Source organism: Stegodyphus dumicola, chromosome 4 (assembly GCF_044657685.1).
Source record: "Stegodyphus dumicola isolate Sdum_Otavi_A_Nest chromosome 4, ASM4465768v1".
In the NCBI taxonomy this organism is placed as follows: domain Eukaryota; kingdom Metazoa; phylum Arthropoda; class Arachnida; order Araneae; family Eresidae; genus Stegodyphus; species Stegodyphus dumicola.
This window is the reverse complement of record NC_140771.1, coordinates 12,861,958-12,887,615: the sequence shown is the minus strand read 5'-3', so window position 1 is coordinate 12,887,615 and position 25,658 is coordinate 12,861,958. Positions and strand designations below refer to the sequence as shown.

Below are 25,658 nucleotides of genomic sequence, written 5' to 3'. Positions count from 1 at the left end.
CTTGTATTGTGTAGCAAATTCACTTAATTATTCAATAAATCCCAGAGGACATTTATTCTTAATTATTCTTGGTATACTTTGTTTGATAATTTTGTTTACTTTTCCACTTAAGAAACTTAATAAAATTTAAGATATATAAATTGGATAACAAATGTATGTTTTATTTAATTATTACTCATGATCATCACCAGTTCAACACGAGGCTAATCCGGTCCTTATAAATCACAACGCAATGCTAAATAGTTAGGTTAGATTTTAGGTAAATTTAATTTGTGTGAGGTATGTTCTTAAAAAGCACCTTAACACTTGAAAACACAAATATAATTATAATAGTTGTTGTTTTCTCCATTGAAGATTGAGATTAAAATCTTCCCAATCTGGAATAAAATAAGGCTTTTTTTGCAGACATTCTGCAGCTAAACGAAAGAAAGAAATCTATTTTAATAAATTGAGGTATTTTATATTTATTTCGCAGCATACATAAGGAAAAAATATGCATTAAATTTCGTGATGGTATGTCATCATACTGCTAGAACTAATTTCAAGATTATGCCAGAGAAAATTTCCTGAAATTTGGAAATATTATTTACTAATAATAAATAAATTTAGGGGGAAGAAGCATCATTAAATTATACGAATAACATAAAAATAAAGATAATTACTTAAAAATTGAATTAGAATAATCAACGATATTTTAGCGAATATAGTTATATTACATGGTTAGCCTAGATGACAGATTACTATTTTTTTTTTTATTTTACTGCAAAATGGCAAGGTATTTATTAAAAAGAAAAAAAAAGTTTAAAAAGATTTTGCGGTAAAATTCTAGTATACGGTAAGGCTTTGGCACGATTTTGAAAATTGTCGCCAAGACCAAAATGACCCGTTTACTGCACATCATCATGTCGCCAAATCCCATTGTACCATACATGGAGATTATTCGAACCAAAGAATGTCTATGCAAAGAATCTCTAATTCTTTGGTCTATGTAAAGAAGAAAAGGTTCCATACAAGTAAAATGCTATTACGCCGCTAGAATGCGGAGGGAAAATATGCCAAGGGATTTGGCGACGGAACCTGGCGGCCAGAATTTCCCTCTCCGCGATGTGTACTGGAAATTGAGAAACGTGTTAAGAAGAAACGTTCTTTGACAAAAAGAAAGCTACGAAAATCCGTTTTTAAATTATTGCGAAAAATCTAAGAAGAAACGTTTTATCAAAGGATGTTTCTTCTTGGATTTTTCGCAATAATTTTAAAAATGGATTTTCGTAGTTTCTTACCCCCTGAAAATTACTAACCCATGAATTAATTTACTTGCGCCAAAAAATATTTTCTTTTCCTTTAGAGTTTAACCACTTGCGCTAAGACTAAACTTCACGGTTGTGGTGCCGTGCGCTACAATATAGCAAGCGGTAAAGTGCCTCATTTACGCCGCTCTGCATCTGCGAGTGCAATCCAGAGCTGTAACTCGAGAAATAAACAATCTCGTTGTTAGACGACGTATGCACCATGTTATTTTCATTTTTGCGATAAATGCTTATCGACGTGGTGTTCACGTCGCTCGCGGTTTGAGACAAAAACATCTCGACGTGCGTGGCACATCTTTTTAGTGCAAGTGGTTAAAGAAATTTTAAAGGCTATTCATTTAATGAACTCTTGATAACGTGACCTTCAAACTTCGACACCGGTTTCGAGCTTTGGCAGCAGATATATCATGCATGCATAGCTGTTTCCCTCTATGATGGAACGGAGCCACGTCTGTTGCAGAGAGGTTTTCCTTCTTTACAATACATATTCTTTGGTTCTAACCTCCATGGTACCGTATACTAAGATTAAACCCATTTTGTTTTATACGAGAACAGGTACTTTCTTTAGTTCATGCACTGCGCAAGCGATTCTCGAGAATACTGGAAACCAAAAGTTGCGGGAAACTTGCTTTGCCTTTCTAAAAGACAATCAAATTGGAGCTGCGAAAATTGGCTCTATGCCAGCTGCCCGAATGACACTCACGTGATACGCAATTCGCCAAAAAAGTTATCTCTTCCGATGTCGGCGCAAAAATCGCTTTTTTTGGCGGGATCATTGTTTGAACTTCCCTGACTTTTCCAGATTTTGACAAAAATACTTAAATTCCCTGACTTTTCCCTGAATTTTTTGGTCAATTTTCGAATTCCCTGACTTTTCCCGGTTCTCCCGGTTTTCCAGGTAGCGTGGCAACCCTGTAATAAGGACGTTTGGATAAATGGATTAAAAAAATCAGTAAAATAAGGATTAAAAAAAAAATTTTTTTTTTTTTTTTTTTTTTTTTTTTTTTTTTACATTTTCAAAGAAAAAAAATTGTTTTTTGTTACACTGTTCAAAGCATATTTTGTCTTTTTGGTACATGCATAGGCCCACATTGTACATTTCGCACATGTATCTTGTTCGATGAGGTTTTTTCCTTGTGCTACAAAATGTACACTGCCTGGGTCTAAATTTCACTCATATGTCCAGCGTTATTTAGTTTCTTTTCATCTGGCACATGAAATTTGTGGGGTTTTATGTTAAGGGGGGGTCTTGGTCTTTTTGGCTTGGGTATGGATCGTTTGTTTCCCATTCATACTTATTTTATTCATATTTTGTCCCACAATATTTAGAAAATGTTTTTAATTTTAAAAAAAAACTTTACACAATTTCTATTTTTAATTATAGCAAAGTATATTTACATTAAATTTAACCGACATAAAATAATTTATAAATTCACAATACTAGCTTGGGGAGCAAGTGTGTGAAGTTCTTTGGAAAAAAAAGACATATTTATTAGGCAGGTGCATGTATTGTTTAGCAAAAAAATAACTGAGGTTTCAAAGCCCCTTGTCTATATCCGGGTAAAAATAAACATTCCTATTTGAAAATCGAGCAAACACCATTGTGAAGTGCAGTGGTTTCAAGGCCCGATCACCGAGCCTCTAGAGGATTGTGAGCATTGTGACACAATGCTCTAGTGGCACAGTTGTTGCGCCCTGAAACCACAAAGCAAATGCCATACATATAGAGGGGTTTTTTTTTATATATATGCAGTTTAATTATTGCAATTTTTTATTGTTTATGATAGAAATCATGATGTGAGATGAATAACTTTTGAAATTTAAAGTTGTTTATATTAATAAAAGAAAGTTATTTTGCCTCATTGAAAACGAATTTTAAAAGGCATCCGACTTGAAATACTAAGACCTAACACAAGTATGATTCTGCAGTCATTTTGTGTTATTTAGAGCTAAAAGATGAGTAATCAATTGATTTTCACTAAAAAATTTCTGAAAGAAGAGGAGGAAAAAATTCAAAAATTGGTGGTTTCAGGGTGAGACCACCGCGCACCAAAGGGTTAAAAAGTGGAATACTTGAACACAATGGTACCTAGATACAGAAAGTAAGCACATTCATTTAAAGGTATAAAACTTGACATAAATGGTTTTTCAATAAATCATTCCCTTATCCAAGTGTTGTATTTAAAATAGCCTTACTTTATCTTGTGTATGCTTGATATATATTTTAAACTTCAGCCCATCATATATCAGTTTTTAGAAGATATACCAGGATGCTTCGAATTTAAACTACAGATAAGCTTTAAAAATTGGAAAAATTTTTTAAAAATAAATGCCTTAGAATTTGAGCTTGGATGGAAATAAAAAATATACTCATTGCCATACCTGCCAACCTCTAAAGATAAAAATTCAGAAGATTTCTCCAAAATTCAGAAGAACACAAAGAATTAATATCATGCTTTGATATTAAAAAAATAACAATTTATACAAATAGAAAAAAGAAAATTGTACTTACATTAGTAAATCTCAATTAAGTAGTAACTAAAAAATTTATTAGGAAACATAAAACAAGAACTTAATGTTACACAAAAAAAAATATTGCAATGAATTTAGAGTGCATTTTTTGGCTTTAGCCAAAAATTCTTTGGAAAATTTCCTGTCATAACAACTAGTTTCCACATAACATTTAGCAATTAAAATGTTTTCTAGAGTTTTTGGTGAAATTGAAGAACGAAACATAGTTTTGTTTTTCTTCACAACACTGAAGACTCTCTCGCACTCAGCATTACTGTGTGGAATGACATTGGCATCTGAATTCGTAGCCGAATTTGAAAAAAAATCATCCACTTTCTTTGACGTTGTCGAAGCCGAAGCATTAACTTCATGCTTTTTAGACTTAACATGTTTCACAATGTCGCTTCTTCCACCGTGACTTATTATGAAGTCACACACGCACACCTTGCAAAATGCATAGTTATTTCCTTTGAAGGATTCTTAAATTGTTGGAAATTCGGCTTTTGTAGGCAGGCCGAAAATATTGAGAATATGTTTTTTTTAAACTCATTTCGTAACAACGACGTATTAAGAAAATTCGTAGCACATGGAAAAAAAAAAAAAAAAAAAAAACAGAATGCGACAATCCACGCTCGCTGAGTAATTTCCTTGCTGCTGAAGCGAACGCGAAAAAATAATTTGGTGCCCACAAACAAAAGAGTGGCAGAAACAAGTTCAGCACCAAAAATCGCTGAATTGGCGAAAAATTCTAAAATTTCGACAAAAATCACTAAAAACACTTGAAAAAGGAAAAAAATCGTAAAAAATGGATTACGATCGTAAAATCATAAAGACAAACGCATTTCTGAAAAAATTACGAAAAACTCGTAAAAGTTGGCAGGTATGCATTGCTATTAAAATTTGTGCACCAAGAAGTAACTGTAAAGAAACTTGGCATGAAGGTATATGTCAAGAAATATGCAAATGTTTAGAAATACAGTGTGATTGTTCATTGTATAGTGCCACCAGAAATGCTGAATATTGTTCTCCCTGGTGCATAAAGTGTTACCTGGAAGCTCAGCGGTGAACATCTCAATCCTGTCTTCACATTGCAGGGATACACCACTCCCACAACTAGTGTGGGGTGCTGTCGCATACAATGCTTGTTTACATCTAATATTGATCCAGGGCACTATGGCAGCCAGGAGTATATTTGTGACATCCTTCAGCTACCTGTGTTGCCACTCACATCAACTTCCAGAAGGCATTTTTCAACAGCCTTATATCAATGCTCAGCCACCTACAGCAAGGGTGACATAGGAATGCCTTTGCCTCACAGCTTCCTTTCCTGGCCTACTAATCTCCAAATATGTCCCCAAACTGAGCATTTTCAAATCAACTGGGATGGCAAATAAGAAGCACAGAAGACTGGTTGAACTAGAGGTGCAACTATTATAACAGTGGAATGAGATGACACATGACACTATATGGTACCTGTATGCCTCAATGCTCACCTGTATTGTATCATGCATTCATGCTAAAGGTGGCAGGGTACTCTCCATTTGAATCTTTTTGTTTTGTAATAAATGATCCTTTTTTTTAACACGCAAATTTTTATGGCAACTGGTGTATTAAAAAATATAAATGATTTTATAATAGCTATATAAAAATAAGAAACATTTTTATTTGCTTCAACAGATTCTAATATACATATAAACTACATAATTTATTGAGAATCTTTTTCAGATAAAGTCTTTGAATTTAAACGGCATCCTAATTTTACATCTTAAAAATGTGAATAAAAAGTGGGGCATAAATTTGAAGTAATACAGTATTTTTGTAAATCTAGATAAGCATTAGGTTTTATAAATTTAAACATCCAATTACATAGATTGGAAGATATTCACCTGACACACATCATAACTCTTCATTGATTTTCACACCTAATTTTAGATATAATTTAAATCACATCTTAAAAACATGAATAAAAAAGGGCTATAAATTTGAAGTAATACAATACTTTTGTAAATCTAGATAAGCATCAAGTTTTACAAATTGAAAAATTCAATTATGCAGATGGGAAGATATTCATGTGACACACATCATAACTACACATTGATCTTCAAACCTAATTTTAGATATACATTTCTAATACTAGAGGGGGGGAAATGTTTTTATCATTATTGTCACTTACAAGATTAATTCAAATGCATTACATATATATAATAATTTTGTAACAACTTACAAGTTCAGGTGTCATTTCTTCTAACTTGCTGATTAGGTTGGTGAAAAATTCAGCCATATCTTTTTGTTCTCCAGTATTTAACAGCTGATGATCCATTGTGTACACTTTACAGAACCCACGTGGATTATAAGCTTTTCTTTCACTTTCCTAGAATGGATAGAAGTATTTAATCATGCACAAGCACCAAAAGAAGTCAATATGAATGACAGTAACTGTTTTTAAATCATTTACTTCTGAATTGTTTTGCTAGTATGTTTTTTCGAGCCATCAACATGAATATTAAATTTCAGACGCATTAATTTAATGAACCTTTTTTTATATCCAATGTATATTCTGTAAAAAAAATTTCCAGCAAGTACATTTTCTGATGTACCAGTATTATTAAATTGGCCACCATAATTAATATAATAGTATTCTTACAGCCTTCAATTTCTTTGACTACATTTTAACTTTTAATCATTTTTCTTAGATTAATTTTCTGGTAATTTTTTTAAAAAACTTTATGCTTCTTTTAAATTTGGAGTTTATAATCCCTTTCAAATGCTAATAAACCTAATCATTTTTGCTACATCTTTGCAACTTTGTATCCATTTTTATCACCAACTTATCCTTAAATAAGTTATGTCTTAATAACAGTAAAATCATTATATTCATTGATTCAGTTTCTGCATAACTAATAAATTTGCTCCTAGAAGTGACTATTGCCAGTTTAAAGATTCCTGATATTCCAAGTTCTAAATTCCTGTATGATTTTCATAACCAAGAACATTTCCACAGCCTACACACTTAAGTAACACATTCCAACATGGGAACTAAATCTACAAACTATTTTAATCTGATTTTTAATTTGATTTACCAACTAATTTAAGCTAAATTTTAATAACTTCCATTGTAATCAAATTCCATTCAGTAATCAAATTAACATAACAAAAATTAGAGAAATTAAATTCTTTTCTAAAAACTATATTCTGTAACTATTTTAATCTCAAGAATTGCTTTTATATTAGCTAAGTATATAAATAATAAATTTTTTCCATCACCCTAAACAGCATTTATAAAATTCTAGAAGTATCTTCAAGTTTATTCATAGATTTAAAGATACTTTTTTTTGTTATTTAAATCAACTTTTGATATCAAATTGTTCTTATGAAATATTTATGCAAAAGAATCATTAAGATGCCTAGAGGAAAAATAATATTAGAAGCATAAAAATACTTAATTCACATATTTATGAATTAAAACTTCTGGTCATACTTCATTAATAAAACCTGTTTTCCAAAACACTTATCTCTAAAACTGTGTTGATTACCGAATTCCCATAATTTTATCAATCCTAAGTGCATGTGTTCAAATAAGTACATTTAATAGAGATTTTACTTTATCACTTATATTTTAGTCCATTTAATTTCTTATACCTTAATAAATATAAGTGACAAATATAAAAAATAAAATGTTGATAAATATTTTTGTGGGAGCATAGCTAGTAATCCTAAAATTTAACACACTTTTAACCGAAAATGTAAGATAAAATAAAAAATTATACTTTAAGAATATATTTATCACTCGTTTCTATCACATTAAGTAGTATTCTGCTAAGCAACACAATAATAAATTTAGTTGTACTATTTTCCAAAGTTTAGGCACCAGATGTAATTTGATACATAATATAATTTCAATTATTTAATAACCAGAATTAAAAGTTATATGCTTCAGCAATTAAAAGATTTCACATATTCCATACATTTTTTACTTGCTAAAAAAGAAAAAGGCATTAAAACTTTTTATATGTGAAAAATTATTATTTTATAACAAAAAATTTCTTTATTTTAGCTCAGAACATTACTTTTACATTGGGAAGCAAGCAAAAAAAATTAAAATCCAATTAACTAATAAATAAACTTTGAAATTTAAATAGTTAAAAAAAAACTCTACTCACAAGCAAGTAGGCAAACATCCGCTGTAATTCTCTGAGAGTATTTTCATGCTTGCAGTTCTCATCAATCTGTTCAAAAAATTATTTTTTCAGAACAGAACAAAACATACATTTGTTAAATTTATAATTTCAAAATGTTAAAAATTGAAAAAAAAAATTTTTTTAATTTCCAAAAAAAATTTTAAATTGTACACTTTGCGCAACATTAATAGGTAATTTTAATAATTTTAATTAATTATTGAACATCAGCAAAGCGATGTTCAGTAATAATCTCAAAAACCACTTTGAATTTTATTCCAATCCATGTTCTTATACATTTCTAATTTAAAACACTAGGTCTCACTACTGACAAAATGTACACATACAAAATCTTTCTAAATATTAAAGCACCTTTTTTAAATAAATAAAATAGGAATTGCAGGCACTAGGAGAAATGGCTAAATTTTAATTATTTATTTGTTGAAAATGTATTTCAACAATTCTACCCATATAAGAATGTCTGTGAATTGGCATAGAGCCATAAATTATATGCATTACAGTATGACATGTATGTATATATATATATATATATATATATATATATATAATACTATAAATTATACATATCTCTAAACATCTCATATACATAAAAATTTAAAGCAATGGGGGGGGGAGATTATGATTTCTTTGTAAAAGTTGAATATTTATGATGTACCTGTTTGAGCCAGACATTATCCAAATCTGACACTGACAAAAAAAAAAAAATCCAATTTAAAATGGCCAAGAAACAAACTAAAACTGGCATGAAGGGAAACAGTGAAATTTCATAGAAACAAAGATATATGACATTTAAAAAGCAGCAATAGCCAACTGAATATAGAGAAAGCCTCATTCGCTAATCTGATATGAAAAGAATGACTATAATCTGCCTGATAAGTGTGTAGGGTTTTTTAATCTATCCTAACTTTTTCCTTAGCAATCTACATCTTTATGCAATTTATTACTTCACTGTATTATTAAAAATATTTTCTTCCAAACATGAACTTTAATTTCAGGAATTTATATTAGCTCATCAGTTAAAACAAATTTAGATGGCAATTGCTCTGAAACATGAATTTTGTTGATAACTGCTTCCACAACAATTTTGTTGATATAGACACATACTAAATTGAGATAATAGAATATATTAATAAAAATAACTGTGGTCCTTTTATAACATTCTATCTGCTACTTTCTGGGAGAAAAAAAAAAAAAAAAAAAAAAAACTATCAGAAGCAGATATTTATTTCAATGATCAAGTAAAAATATGCTCTAATGAGTTAGAATCAAATAACATATTTTTTTAGATGAAGCAAGCAGGAGAAAAGTCATACAAAATCAATGATTCTTCTCTTTTTAAACTCTTTTACTGCAATGACCGATTTCATGATTATAACCTTCAAACAGAATCAAATGTTTAAAAAATCCTAAAATTAACATTCTGACTTTTCCACATATTTTTTAATTGATACTATTTGGCTTTGTTTTACTTAAATTAAGTGAAATCTCACTAGGACTCAATTAATGCTACTATCAGAGGATGGAAATTTGCAATTCAGTATTATCCAAATGTAGCAGAAAAATTGTTAAAATTCTCAAGCAATACATACAGTCATTACAATAATAATAATCTTTGTAATATATTTTTAATAAAGTTCTACACATGGATGTTCTTAGAATTTTAATTAATCCTATTCCAGACAAGATGTGATTTTTAGATAAACTTACTATCATGGTAACACAAGTAAAGAGAATTACTTCAAAGGTGAATTTATTGTATTAAAGGTGAATGCAAGATTTCTCCACCTGTCGTACATATTTCTCTGGCATAAGGTAGTAGTAACGGAGGACGTGGGCACCATCCCTCTACCATTACGGTTAATCGGTTTTGCCCACGTCCACCCTTATCTAGTATTTATTAATAAATCAAAGGTTTTTACATAAACAAACATATGCCTTATCTAGTATTTATTAATAAATCAAAGGTTATACAAAGGTTTAGGTTCTGGCATAAGGTAAAATTTCTTTTAGATGATATTACCTTTGCTGATAAAATTGATGCTCTTGCTTGAGGTAACATATACAAATGCTGGATACATGAAGCCAAATAACAAGTAGCTCCTAAATTAGTCAATCCAACATAACCACATTCAGCTCGTCCATCTTCGTGAGGCCAGTAGTCCCATGGATAAGGATTATGAGAATCTGAAAATGTTCATATATATTCAAATTAACAAAAACAATCAGGAAAAAGGACAAAAAATATTGAACAAAAAAACAACTGAAACTGAAACAAAAACAGGAACCAAATAGTTTGAGGGGGGAAATTAAAAATATATATTTTAGATCAATCCATGAAGAAATGTGACACAACAGTGTTATAGGATTTTAACTGTTGTTGTTTCAAGAGAAACTAAACCCCTGCCCCCCCCCAAGGCCGAAACAAGCTCAACCATCAGGCCATAACAGGGTCAACCCATCAAACAATAACGAAGAACAGCGAGCCAGCCATGTTCCATCAAATTATCCAATCAAATCAAAATTCCTATCGCTTCTCTATTCTGATTAATTCTCATCATAATTTTTAAAAATCTGATATAAACATTTTTTCCAGATGATTCCCAATTTTCTTTCCATTCCACAAATATCTCCTTTTTCATAATATTTAACAACTTTCTTTTCAAATACAACACTGCAATATCTTTTTTTCCCAGGACTTGACGGATTTTAATTGTGTAACTCATCATATTGAAGCTAGTGTATGCATGCACACTACCTGACATTGAAAATAAATGCAACACCAAGAAGGCCCAAAAATGATGCAAATTCCAGGGTAGACACATGTCATCGAGTTATGCAAATAATGTGAAATGCACAGCTCTCCAGTGCAAGCTGAAGAAGACATAAGGTAATGAACCTGCAAAATGTTAAATTTTCATGCCATAATCTCTGCTAGGAAAATCATTATAGAAAATTTGTTCTTGTCTCAGAGGACGTGTTTAATAGCAAAGAATGCCAGGCCGTCATCAATGGAGGCAGTTCCAGCACACAGACAATTTTATAAGGAGCATGGTGATTGGACTGAGAAGGCAGGGTGGTCTATATGGCAAGTCTCAGCAGACACACACCTAGACGTGTAAACAGAGCACCCACAGGCTGTGGCGACAATGGTTGGAACAAGGAAATGTGGCAACTTCAAGGGGTGCTGCTGGTGCAGCCAGAGTGACCTCAGCACACATGGATCGACATATCTGCCGACAAGCAGTGGCCGATCTGCAAAGCACTTCTACTTCCATTCTGCAGCATGTTCAAAACATCCCAGATGTTCCCATATCGACCAGAATCATTTGCCTTCAAGTGGTGGTAGTGGCCTGCACGCATGGCATTCATTAAGGCTGTCACACAATATATGCAATGGTGCCGGGCTCGAGCAATGAGGACAATGGAATGCCACAGAGTCATGTTATTAGATGAGTCACGCTTCTGTTTCTCCAATGATAGTCACTGCATACGAGTGTCGCATCGATGTGGAGACACGTCCAATCTGGCAGCATTTGTGAAACGCCCCATTGTGCAGCAAATTTGACCCCCATTTGGGGCACAATTGCACACAATTTCAGATCACCTCTAGTTCATATTCAGGGCACTATGACAGCGCAACGACACACGGATGATGCGTTGTGGCCAGTGAGACTCTCCTACCTTCAGGGAGTGCCCAATACCCTTTATCAACAGGATAATGCCTGACTGCACACTGCTTGCATCACCAGTGTGCTCTACAAGGTGTACAGATGCTTCCCTGGCCAGTGTTCTCTCCTGATCTCTCAACAATCAAACACATTTGAGATGTGATTGGATGTCATTTGCAGACCCTGCCACTGCCACTGCCAGAGAGTGAGACTATAAATGGTGTTCATCAGAACACCATTTATAGTCTCACTCACTCTGTACCTAGACGTGTTGCTTCAGGTATCACCATCCAAGGTGGTCATACAACCTACTGAGCCTTTGTATTATAAAAACCAATAAGACAATGTTTGTTTGTTTTATAGCTTGATTTACTATTGTATTGTATTTTTTGTTCCTATTTTTTATTTTTGTGTGTGTGTTATGTAATATAGTCACAGCTCCTACGTGTCATAAGACGAGCTTCGCTTGTCAGGCGGGCCGAACTGCGTTCTAAATAAATAAATAAATAAACCTACTGAGCCAAAGCTGGTGTTGCATTTTCAATGTTGGGTAGTGTATATATAATATGAAAGTATTCAGAACATTTTTTAATTATTTAACTGCTCACTAACTAACCAAGTAAATAAATATTAGAAACTACATATAAAACAGTTAATCAAATTAACTGCAAAAATGAAATAAAGCACAATAAAAATTAAATTTGCCAATAATTTAGCAGCACAGGCGTGACTCCAAAAATAAAGGATGATTATAAGATTGATTTAGCAAAGCTCTTTCTTAAGGGGATAGACATCACTGAATTAACCTTAAAGGACATTTTTCTGGCATGGTTACCAGATGAATTTAAATTAAAATTTGGAAACCATTGATATAAATAGTCAATTCATAAGTAATCAATAAGTGAAACTCGTCTGATCCTAGTAGTATCTCCAAAATGGCCTTTTTTAATACAAACAAAACAAATTGAAGAAAAAAATTTATTCTCAGTTATTGGCAGTTTTCCAATTTTCACAAAACTGCCATATTTCCTAAATCTTTTTTATTCAGTTTTTAAATCAAGTAATTAAAAATTCACAACAAAACAAATTATGATGATGAAAATACTGATAAAAATCAATAAAATACAGGAATTAATATATAGTCAAATGTTACAATATAGTAATGCTATGAAAAGGAAATGTCTAAAACTAAAATAACAGAAAAATAATAGAGAAGCAGGATTTTTTTTTAACAATCACACAATCCTGTGCTTCACATATTAAATCCTTCTTAAAAATGGTTAATCACATTAGTAAGCAAAAGCTAAATTATGCTAGATTTAGTTGAGGCAACTGCCAAGAACAGCAAATCAGAAAAATGAGAAGGATTTGGAAGGATTCGTAAATATTTCATAAAGCTTGTGAAAATGTTACGTAGAAACAGGGAAGTCTAAATTTTATGTATTAGATGGCAACTGAAGCTTAATATTTCCCATAAAGATTATTAATTGGAATACAATATGGAGGAAGTATAAATGTGTAGAGCAAGTAAGTTATCATTTGAAAATAAAAGGGAAAGATAATGTGAATATTTAGGAATTTCACAAGAAATTTTATTTACCTTATACATACATGCACATCTCACATATACGCACATATATCTTATAACCACTAAAGCATATTTTTATTTACATTTTTGACATGAAGCACAGCTAAAAAATATCAAAAAAAATGAAAGCAAATACACCAGAAATAACATTAAACCTGCTTAATGGTATTGTTACAAAACAGCACTCAAGTTTCACCATTAAAAGAAAATGTAAAGTTCATGCAAATAAAACCTTTGAAAACTTAAAAATCATAAGCATGTAAGTTACTTTTAAAGCAACAAACAGCAATTTCTTTGACCATGTTTGAAAGTAAATTATCATTCAATTTCAGATTACCTGGCATATGCTGTAGCAACAACTTCTCATGCAAAACTTGGTAATTTTCAATGGATCCTTTTAGCATTTCAACAAGAAGGTCATAGGCAGCAGAACGCACAGATGGAGATTTACATTTGGGCAAATGTCGTTGCTTTGGACTTGGGAGGGCAAAGAGTGCATCAAATAAATGAAGAACTAATTCCTAAACAAGAATAATCATGGTGTGAAAAATAAGTCACTGCAATTGCATTTCTCATCATTATGAAAAATATTAAAAAATTAATACAGTAAAAATTTACATACTTTTCCCTCTTTAGAACACTTGAATGATAAATTATGTTTCATTACAACCGTCATCAAATTGATCAAGCCTCTTAAACCATCGTCTTCAATAGTATTATGCCTTGTTTCCCTGTAATCTCTGGTAGTTACGGATTCTGCAAGGTACCTTGCAAGTTTCTCTAGGTCTAGAGCTGTTTTCTATAAATAATATTTAATGTCTTAATACAATTTCGTTAATATGTGCACTGATCTTCCATAAACTTGATCCACAAGATATAAAATTATGAAAAGATTAACAATTAGATGCCTGGTAAAAATGCTTAACAATAATTTTTGCAATAAATGAAAATATATAACCTATACTACAGATCAATTATCCTTTATCCTTTTGGTAATGTAATTGAAATCTGCTATAGAAGACTGCATTTTTTAAAAAAAATTACCAGTAAATGCTGACTTGAGTGAATTTTTGGCAATTTATATGAAAAATTTTTAATAAAATTAAAAGAAAAAATTTCAAGGTGAAAAAGTTGATGAAAGATAATGCCGTTTCCTTCATCACATAGGAATTTCTCTTGACTTTTTATTATACCAGAGGAGCCAAGATGGAGGAAGGAGGATGAGAACATGAAAAATGCATATATAAACAGCATATGACATTCCTGAGAGAAGAATTTTGTGAAGAAAAGAAAACATTTTGCCTCCCCCCCCCCAAATCTTTGTTTCTGAATTAGAACATAAGTTTAAAACTTTGGAATTATTTTAAAGGAATATTCGTAAAGTATAAACGCTCAAAATTTATAGTTAGTTTACTTATATAGTACAGTCAAAAGTCGTTAATCCGGACTCGTCGGGACTTCGGCGATTCCGGATTCTCGATTTTTCCGGATTATAGATCATCAGTTTAAATCTCGTAAGATGGCATGCAGAAATTCTAAAATTAAAAATATGAAACCATAATTTATGAAATAAAGAACAATTATGATCTATAGGGTTTCAAAATTTGCAAAAAGAAAAAGCTTAATATTTATTTGTTTACTTTATTAAACATTTCTTTCAATGTAAGTTGTTTAAGTTTTGCTTCGTTTCATGTGACAATACTTTCTCTTTAATTCTATTAAACAGATATAATTTCTTGTTCAGTTACAAAGTTCCGCTGTTCAAGTCCTATAATTGCTGTGTCGAGAACACCGACTAATTTGTCAATCGAAATTTTTTCGTTTTCAATAACCTCTGTCACTTTCTTCGCTATCGGAAGCGAATTATAATGACGAGGAACTTGTTTTAAATCATATCAAAGACGAAGCATATCGAGATGAAATACTACATTTGGTAAGGAATTATAAGCCAAATAAAATAAAAACATCTGCGCTGAAGATAAGGATAGTGCTGACAAATCAACTTCCAATTCATTACGCGCCCGCCACGGCGTTCCCCCCGCCGAGCAGCGTGAAATTGATAAACAGATTTCGGATTTCAAAACATACTTTCGCTTTAGATCCTTTACATATTAACAAATATATATCGGAAATTCTATTTGATATAATCGAAAGTTTAAGCTTACTTTTATAAAATTGCTCTTACAGTCTGCAAAAAATAATAAGCCGGATCCAATTCGAAAATTAAGGAACAACGCAATCATCAACATTAACTGAAATAGATAATTAGATAATTTTAGCTTATACGTCCATTATACATAAAAAGCGCACGCAAAAACGTATTCTGCACTTGCGCACACTCATATGGGCAGTCGTAAAAGGTCTTACGTGCACGCGTAAACGCCTATGCGCATGTGTAAACGCGGCGCATGCGCAGAAAGTTTTTAGTTTTGAGGTCCGGATTATAGATCATTCCGAATTATGGGTGTCCGAATTAACGACTTTTGACTGTATAAGTAAAAAGTTTTTAAAATATTAATGAGAAAAGGTACATGCTTACTTAAAAAAAACAGTACATGCAAATCAATTAAAAGTTATATCACCTTACGACAGCTATATATAAGCAAATACTTAAATATTAACTTTTAACACATTTCAGCAATTTTAGTACATAATTACTGATCAGCTTTCTACTCTCAATCTACTTTATCTTTAATGTATTCTGATAAACACATATTTCATGCATTTATTTTTCAAATGATATGATTATTGCAATGCTTCGAACTTCCAAATGATATATGCTCATTAACACAACATGAGCTTAAAACATGCTAAATTTTAATCTGCACACAGCCTTTACGTCAATAATCACTGCTGTCTAAATTTTGAATTACAGTACACTGCCACTCTAAGTATGATATTTTTAAAAATAAGAATAAGAATAAAAAATTAAATTTCTTTCCCCAAATCAGTTTTTTAAAATGTTAAATATTTAACTCATCATAATATATACTACATAAAAGACAATTTCTAATTACAATATTTTAAGTTTACAAAACAAATTAATGTATAAACAATATATGAAAAATTTCTACTAACTTGATCTTTATTATCTTGCAAAGCCTCCTCATCCAGACTATCGACAAGCCTACATACAAGCCAAAAATAATCTTTACAGCCAGGACCATACGGTTCTTTGTCTTCTTCCTATTTTAAATAATATAAAATGATGCAAAGACTGAGCAATAAAATATGTTTTTAGTTAAAACAGTACAAAAGCCATATAAACGATACACACACACACACACACACACACAAAAAAAAAAAAAAAAAAAAAAAAAAAACTCCTGAATGGATTAATTTTAACTTATAAGCTTGAAAATCAGCAACATTTAAATTCATTTTTACCATCGGATTTTTTTTAAATGCAATATTATTTCTTAATTAAAAACTTTTAATCCCACCACGTAAGGCTTTGAAATCATTCCCAATATCAAGGCTTTTAGTAAATATGTATGTTTCATCTTGTAAACTACATCACCATATTTTGATCATATATGCTTTTGTGCCCTTCAAAGGCAATTAATTTCATAACTACAAAATATTGAGCATTCATAGGATAGTGCTGCCATTTAGAATCGTAAGTTTTCAGTGTTTCCTTTCGATTCTAAATGGCAGCACTATCCTATAAATGCTCAATATTTTGCAGTTATGAAATTAATATACCTTGTTCCAAGGTATCATGTTTGAAGGTTGATAAATTCTATTGGAGGAAAAGGAAAAAAATCCAAAATCTGCAAATATATGACGTACACATGCTGAATCTTATATATTTACTTCATTTCAGTCAGAAGTGATAATTAACAGAAGATTATTTATACAATTTTAAAACCGGTACATTGAGGGTACCATGCCAATAGATAGCAGCACCATTTCCTTTTCTATGACATGGAAGAATTTCTTTATATTATAACAGTTTATGATGTAATAATTTTTATGATTAATTTATGAGTTGTTTAGGATTCAATATTATATTCATGAAGGAATGGGAATTCAACTAACCCTGCCCTAGGACTGAATTCTCTTTTTATTCTACTCGAGTTTCATTTGTCTCCGTTTAGCTATAATTTTAATTTCAGCACTTCACCTTTTCCTAAGAGAAAGACTCATTTCAAAATTGCCGTTTGGGGTCAAAATTTTGCACAATTGTAGGTGTTAAATGTAGCATGTTAGCCCCCAAAAGACGCTAGTTGCTTCGTGCTTTCTAAAATCCTAGAATTCAACGATAATGAAAAGAGGTGATTGACAACTGATTTGTCATTTGGGAGTCATGCCTTCTTGCTTTTGTGTGGCTTGATAAGATCACACAAAGAGAAAGATTATTTAAAAATACAGGAGCACCTTAAGTGCATTTAAGGTCCATCTCTTAGTGTAATCACAAAAACTGCTGATTTGAAAGTATGCTTTTATTCTTATCATCTTTGTTAATTTCAGACGAAAAACTAGGACACGGCAAGATAAATTTGCCCTCCGAGTTTAGATAAAAATAGGTTGTTTTTGAAATAAATTTCACAGTTGGTGAAAGGAGGGAAAATATTTCTAAGGCCCCTTTTAGATGCAAACTAGAATTTATCCAAAAGTTGAAAAGAAGCCCCTAGGAAGCCAATGGGGTTGAAAATCAAAATAACAGCTTTGAGATGTATCAAATAATAAAATTGTTTAACGGCCTTTCTTCCTGATGTATTACAATCTATATTTACAGAAAATAAAAAAGGGGTCCTTATGGTGCTCGATGTGTGTGTGCGGTGGTGGTGGTGGGGATTATCTAAAGCATAAAATATAACTTCAAAAATGCAATATACTTTCTCATCTGAGAGTTTCATTTTATTTTTCGGCTGAGTTATATCTCCTTGTAATATTATACTAGTTCAGTTACAGCATGATACGATTTACACATGCAGCGTTATATTTGCTAAAAATTTTTAATAAAAAAATAATATTGAATTTAAATCAAGTTCAAAAGTTTTTTACCCATATTTTACATAAGTATGTTCAGCTGGGTTGCATCATCAAAGTGCATAAAAACAATTTTATTTTTAAAATTTTAAAAGTTTTTGTCTTCAGACTTACATAACTATATTCAAGCGCCCATCTCTACAGATTCACATCAAAAGTACGCAAAATTAATTAAAAAAAAATTAACAATTTTCAGCTACCTGGAAAGAAATGTCTTAGAGGGGCGCTAGTATTAAAATTTAAAATTTCGCTCTAGATTTTTTTTAAGTCTTAATTTTGTGTCCTTAGGGTCTATAAGTTATAGCTCATGCAAAATTTTACTACAATTTGAATTATTTCATACACCGCCCCTCAAAGGGTTAAACATTTCACAAGTACCCACCAACAGTAATTTGGACTTTCTAGTCCTTATTTTACAGTACATTACACTTTTGTATTCAGAATCATATCCTCTATTTTTGATAATCATCGAGTATTTTTGAAAATAACAAAAATTGTGATAATTTCAGTTTCAGAAATAATTTGCTAAACTACAAATTCTAAAGTCTTTAGTACTGATTCATGAAGCAGAAATCTAAACTGCGTAAATCCAGACCTTAAAACTGCAAAATGATTTAAGGGAACAGCAAGAAAAGCTGATGTGAATTTTTCTATTTTGAGAGGAAACTGGAATTATTTATGCGCACCGCTCTCAAACACTGAATGATTAGTTTCCATGAAATTTGAAGAATGGTTACAGAAAATGAGAAAGTAAAAGTATACAACATAGCAACTGTATATTTAAATTTGTTACACTTGTTACACAGTGCGTATGTAGTTGCATTTGTTGGATACACAGTTAAAATTCATTTCAAGAGAATAAAAGACAAGTTGTTAAAATCCTATTTAACATGAACTTCTATAAGTTCTGAGCTTCAGTATAATGCAAAACCATTTAAACTGCTTTCAAGTGTGTTGGAAAGTGGTTGGGCATAACTACATTTATTTACATTTAACTATATGTATTCGTTCATGAGTTAAAAAAAAAATCAACCTTTACCCAAAAAAAGCTTATATTTTATCTCATTCATGTGAAAGAGACTTTTTTGACTATGACATTTTTGAATATGTATTCAAAAAGTCATTACACTGCAATTTTGATTGACTGAGGAGTCATTACAGTGAGAGAAAAACTGCACTGGATTACTGGAGCATCTGCTGGACTTTTCATGGATTATTTCATTAAGAGTTGTAATAATGCAAGTTAAAGGTATATTTTAAATCAGGAGACATTTTTGAATAAGTATTCAAAAAGTCATTACATTGCAATTTTGATTGACTGATGAGACATTATAGTGAAAGACAAATTGCACTGGATTCCTGGAGAATCTGCTGGACTTTCTCATGGATAATTTCATTAAAAGTTGTAATAATTCAATTCACAGGTATATTTTAAATCAGAAGCCCCCTTGGGGGAGGAATCCTTTTAAATCAAGGTTAAATTTTCATACTTTTATGTTTTCAAGTAATTATTAAACTCAATTATATACAAAGCTTAAAAAAGAAAAATTAAAAGCTGAAAAAATTGAAAAGAAAGTGAACATGCACATGCTCCTAAAAAATTATATTAAATACAAAATTCATGTAAACATTAGAACACAGGAAAAATGTTAAGAAATATTTTTTTCAGATTATTTACACAAAACAGACAATTTGCTATTCACTTATATCTTATCACTTACGTATGTACTTACATCTGGGCGAGGAGGTTTCATATTTTGTGCTACAGATAAAAAACTGAGAAGACTATTCAGCAGAGGAACAACAAAATGATAACCCGTATTACCATCTGCATTTGAACCAAGACACAAACGGTAGAAACCTGTGCATGCTTCTCTTCTTAGAGCAGGCTGCATATGGAAAAACAAAATGCTCTCATATATTTAAAATGAAATGGCAGAACAAATGAAATTTGAATATTATCATATTGCAACATTTAAAATATACATAAAATAACACAAACCTCTGGATCATCAAGGACTAGTCTTTTTAATAAAGTATCTAATGATGGATACTGAAACAAGTGAACTTGAACTTGTGGCTCAGAAAATGCCCAAGACACTAAAAGAGTCATTGCACAAGAAACTACCTGAGCTCGGCCCCAAAAACCAGTCTTGTACTGATTTGGATCGCAAGGTGATGCAGCTTCACACAATAATGAGAGTATCGCTTTCAAGACAGATTCAGTGTCACTCATTACTTGCAACATTACCTGAAAATTTTAAATGTATATAAAAAGAAAATTGCTGAACTTAATATAAATTTAAAAATTATTTTTTGAACATAAACAAGACATATTGTTTCAATTATAAAAAACCTGAAAAATGCTTTTTTAACTAGTATGAAACTGAAAGGATAAAAGTGCATGTGTTTAATGAAAAAGACATAGCAATGTTGAATCCATAATGAACACAAACTTGGCAGTCAAGGTGGATTAAATATTCATCTGTACTTCAATTGATGCTCGCAGCCATAATTTACTTAGCAGTTTAATCGTGCTTATTCAAGAACACTTACATGTTTCATACTGTTGTGATAAGAAGAGAGCAAAGCAGCTCCTTAATTGCAAAAGAGCTAAAGGCAAAGCCATACACAGTTATCCAATATGGCAATCTACTAACAGAAGGTTCGGTTTAAGTTACTTTTATTAAAAGAAGGTTTCAATTCTCGAAATTTTACGTTCAATTTCTGAACTAGCTACGTCATCAGCATTATGCAACGCAGAACAAGGCATTACTATTTTTAGAATCAGGGAAATTAATAAGCTATTGCCAGCTTAAATTATAATTTTGATTTACATATTTTTTATCTCACTAATCACACACATATATGTATATCTATCTATTTATATACAAGGTGTGACACACACACCAAAAAAAGAGAGACTGTGTAGCTTGAAGACAGCGTGGAGTTGGTAACAACTGTTTTAGTGATGTCATGCCACAAACGTCCTCTATCCATGCGGCCAGTTTTGACTTAACTGACCACACCAGTGGAGAGTACTGCATCATTAAGAGAGCATGTGCAACTGCATTCTGACGGAAATATGTCTAATGCAAAAAACGAACAGCGAATCAGCCACGGAGGAAACATTTCAAATGTTAACCAAGGCTTATGGAGAAGAAACTTTGTCTCATGCACCTGTGCTTGAATGGCATAAGCAGTTTTCGAGGGGAAGGGGCAGTTTGAAAGATGATGAACATGCTGGGTGCACAGCACGTTCATCATGACTGAATGGGTTCCCAGTGGTTTGACTGCAAATCAACGCTACTACATTAAAGTACTAAAAAGACTTTGTGAAAAAAATTAGGAAAAAAAAAAAAAAAAAAAAAAAAGGCCACAGTGTTGTGGAATGATGGATGGCCGTTGCACCAAGACAATGCACCTGCTCACACAGCCCTATCTGTCAATCAGTTTCTGACCAGCAAAAACATTACTGTGTTCGGGCATCCTCCTTATTCACCTGATTTGGCTCCATAACACTTCTTTTATTTTCTTTTTCATTTATTTCCATGCGACTTCTTTTATTTATCAATTTATTTTATTAAGTTAAATCTTACTTAAAGGGAACCCATTTTACCTCAGCTGAAGAGGTTCAGGCAAAAATGGAGAATCTCCTGAAGGGCCTTCTAAAAACCTTGTTCCAAAACTGTTATCAGCTATGACAGCATCGAATACAGAAGCGTGTGAATGCTGAAGGGAACTGCTTTGAAGGTGATAATATCATGGAGAACTTTCTGTAATTACAAGGATTTATTGGACCAGTCTCGTTTTTTTGTGTCACACCTTGTATATCATCTGTGAGAAATCTCTCATAACGATCCCTCTGAAAATGACTTGTATTTCTTAGACATTAGCATTGAACATTTTCTTTCTAAGGTGCAACCATATCTAAGAAGACCATTACCATGAAAAGCCATGAATGGTCATCTGAAGGACATTTAACTTTCTCTTTCTCTCTCTCTCTCACACACACACATACATATAGTAAGAAATTTAGAACTAATTTTTCACTAAGACCAAAAATTGAAACTCATAGTTAATAAATTTCAAACAATCCTATAAATTTAATAAAGATTTTAAAAAATGTGTTAAAATGTGTTAAATGTTAAAAATGTGTTAAATGTTAAAACCAAAACTTTTCAAACAGGCAATACCCCAATTTAAAAAAAAATATAAAACTTAAAGAAAAATGAACATAATAGAAGAGGAATTCAATCAACTTCAATGCCACTTTGTCAGCAGGAGGAACACTGAAATCAACTGAAATCTCTCTTTCGCAAAAATCCTTGCTTTTCTGCAGCCAGAATTAGCTAATGAACCATTTCAATGTATTTTAATTATAATAGTTCACCCGAAAATTCTGGACACTCCCCAAAGCAAGGAAAAAAGCTTTTCAGCAGCTTAATTCGCGAAAATACTAAACATGTTTACATTTTGTTTTTTAAAAAATTGTTACATATAATATATATATATATATATATAGAGAGAGAGAGAGAGAGAGAGAGAGATGCTCCTCACCTGTTTTTAACCCAAATTCTGAGAAATTGGCTAACTAAAATCAGCTGTGCATTACTGCTACATACTGCACCATCACCTATTCATGGCGTCAGAAAAGGAAACCTTTTTAGATTATTTTCTTATGAAAGATACGTCAGGAATCGGTACTACTGGCTGATCTAACAGGCCGACTAGAAAGAAAATGTTCAATGCTAATGTCTAAGAAATACAAGTCATTTTCAGAGGGATCGTTATGAGAGATTTCCAGCTCTCCTGCAGCTTCATCATCACCAAATATCCCCTTTATTTATCAATCAGTCTTCGAAGATGAGTCAGATGTTAATTTACGTCAACCCATGTAAAAATCTACTACCCTCATCCTTACCCCATCCACACATGCCTCAAAGACATCAATTCAAGGTACAAACTGTACAGTAATTCTTTATTTCTTTACAATTTTTTAATGTATTGCATTTAAAATTTAAAACGCATTTTTTGTTTGTTTAGTATAATTTTTATGTTTTTATTTCCTGATCACATTTACAGCTCTTATCTCATGAACATCATTAGAAGATATATGATTGTTCAGAATGTAATGTACGGTGGGAAATGTCTGAGTATAAATATATATTTATGTAAAATGCAAAAATAAAATAAAAAATGCTTTTAAATTTCATCCCATATTCAATATGGGAAAAACAAAAAACAAAAGCACAGTGGCAAATTGCAAAAAAAAAGGGGGGAGAGCCAAAATATGCCAAAACCAATAATGAAAATGAAATTTACATCTTTCGCTGCATAGTCATCAGGAAAGTAAAGCCCCCCCCCCCCCCCCCCCGATAACACTGCAATGAAACATGAAAATTTTATATTTATTTTTGGCTTATTTTGCTTCTCTATTTCTTGCAGTTTGCTTAAGTGCTTTTATTTTTGTTGTTGTTGTTTCTGCATCAGGTTTATTTCAAACTGAATATGGGATGAATTTTAAACAATTTTTTTAAATTTTATTTCATTTTGCATTTTATTTGCTTTATTATATATTTAAGAAAAATAATTTAGTGTACTGTAATTTTAGAGAAAGCTAATAACTCCACACAAAAATAACAGGGGCAGAAAAACTAAAAACTTTTCATGCACAAAATTTAAAAATTAAGTCTAAATCATTATTGATATACCTTATTTAGTTTTGGTATAAGAAGTTTATCACTGCTACTTTTTCGTATTCTCTTAGCCCTTTTTCTTGGTAAATCAGAATCTCCACCTACACAGTCATCATCATTACCTTCAATGCCAAACTGATAAATAAGGCGTAACAAACATGCTATGCAGTCTTGATTCCACTGTTGAAAAAAGACAAGCCAAAGTTAAGCAAAGAAAGAATAAGAATAAAAAATGTTTAAAAGGTTTTCTAATTCTTGTATTAGCATATTAATAACAAACATTACTTTTCCCCAGAAAAAATAAATACAAATATCACAAAAAGCAAGGGGGTATGGGTAAAAAGTATAATAGATACATTTATAATCTAACTGTATATATTACTGTAACATATCAGGTGAAGGTCAGATTAGAAAATGAATCAAACAGGAACATTCACAAGAAACATAATCTTAATAATTCCATATGCATGCATAAAATTTTTTATTGAAAACTATTAATAAAAGTAGCAGCAAATATGAAACAGTAATTACATAATGATTTGATAAAACAGTCCTCAAAATAATCAGTATATGAAATGTTACATTAAAATTATTACTAATGGTGGAAATTTGGATTAAAAACAAAAAAATATATAAGACACACCTCATTTTGTTTTGCTTATTTTTAAAGCTGGAAAAATATAATTCCAATTAATAAAAATTCCTACCCTGTGATAAAAAAATATATTTTAGATATCATTGCCATCCAAGTACATATATCATTTCCTGGTTAAAGGGAATCTTAATACTGCTACATTACAAATAAATATACTAAAACAACTGGAACATAATCAGATTGTTAGGCAAAAAAAGAATAAGATTGGGTCCTTAGGATGATCATGCTTAAAAGAACAAAAAAGTAAAAGACTATTTACTTTTTAGAAGGGTCATACTCAAAACAACTACATAATTTAAAATTATGACTTTTGGAACTTATGAATTATTCCATCAACCACAAAACTGTTGCCAATAAGCAAGATTTAGAACTCATTACGGATAAGTGCAATGCAACAACACACTCATTTGATGTAAACCTGACTGATTCTTGATAGGCCTCATCTTGTTTTTATGGGGAAGGATATAAATTTACTATTATTTTTTCTTGAACTGCCCCCCCCAAAAAAAAAATCAATTTCAAGACCTGCTTTCTACGAACAGCAAGCAGTGTATTATTTTCAAAGTTAATGAATCCAACCATCAAGAAAGTATGTATTAACAGACATCACATGGTCAGCTAAATATGGCTGACAAAATACACTGGTTATCATAAATAAAGGGAAAATCACAAAAATCACGATTACTGAAAAAGTTACATGTAGAATTTTATGAAACTTACCCACAATATACAACACATAGTAAGGTATCAAATAACATAAAAATAAATTACCACACAATTATGGTAGTATAGAAATTAACACATGTATAAAATGAACAAATCGAAGGTGTCCGTTTGCTACAGGAAAAGTACCTTCAATAGGGAAGATGGTCGCCTCTAGAAGCAATACAGCACATACAGTGATGCACCCCGCTTTCAATTATGCGGTCTATCAGTTCCATAGGAAGCGAGAGCCATTGCTCTTGCAAAGCTGTTGCAAGCGTGGCAACAGTCTGAGGGGGTGGACTGAGATCAGCTAGACGTCTCTCTAAATCATCCC

At 31.4% G+C, this 25,658-nt stretch overlaps 1 protein-coding gene across 2 annotated transcripts in view; it reads right to left on the bottom strand.

Annotated features, from left to right (window-relative positions):
• puf (ubiquitinyl hydrolase 1 puf) overlaps positions 1 to 25,658 on the bottom strand; it is a 223,611-nt gene that overhangs the window by 85,118 nt on the left and 112,835 nt on the right. For both annotated transcript variants that reach the window (XM_085814567.1, XM_085814568.1), the window contains 9 exons: positions 23,980 to 24,144; positions 20,268 to 20,516; positions 19,999 to 20,154; positions 16,349 to 16,456; positions 13,893 to 14,069; positions 13,608 to 13,791; positions 10,035 to 10,198; positions 7,979 to 8,044; positions 6,043 to 6,189 (listed from right to left, as the gene is read on the bottom strand). In XM_085814567.1, the coding sequence (XP_085670693.1) occupies positions 6,043 to 6,189; positions 7,979 to 8,044; positions 10,035 to 10,198; positions 13,608 to 13,791; positions 13,893 to 14,069; positions 16,349 to 16,456; positions 19,999 to 20,154; positions 20,268 to 20,516; positions 23,980 to 24,144 (1,416 nt within the window). The remainder of the gene's footprint in view (positions 1 to 6,042; positions 6,190 to 7,978; positions 8,045 to 10,034; positions 10,199 to 13,607; positions 13,792 to 13,892; positions 14,070 to 16,348; positions 16,457 to 19,998; positions 20,155 to 20,267; positions 20,517 to 23,979; positions 24,145 to 25,658) is intronic.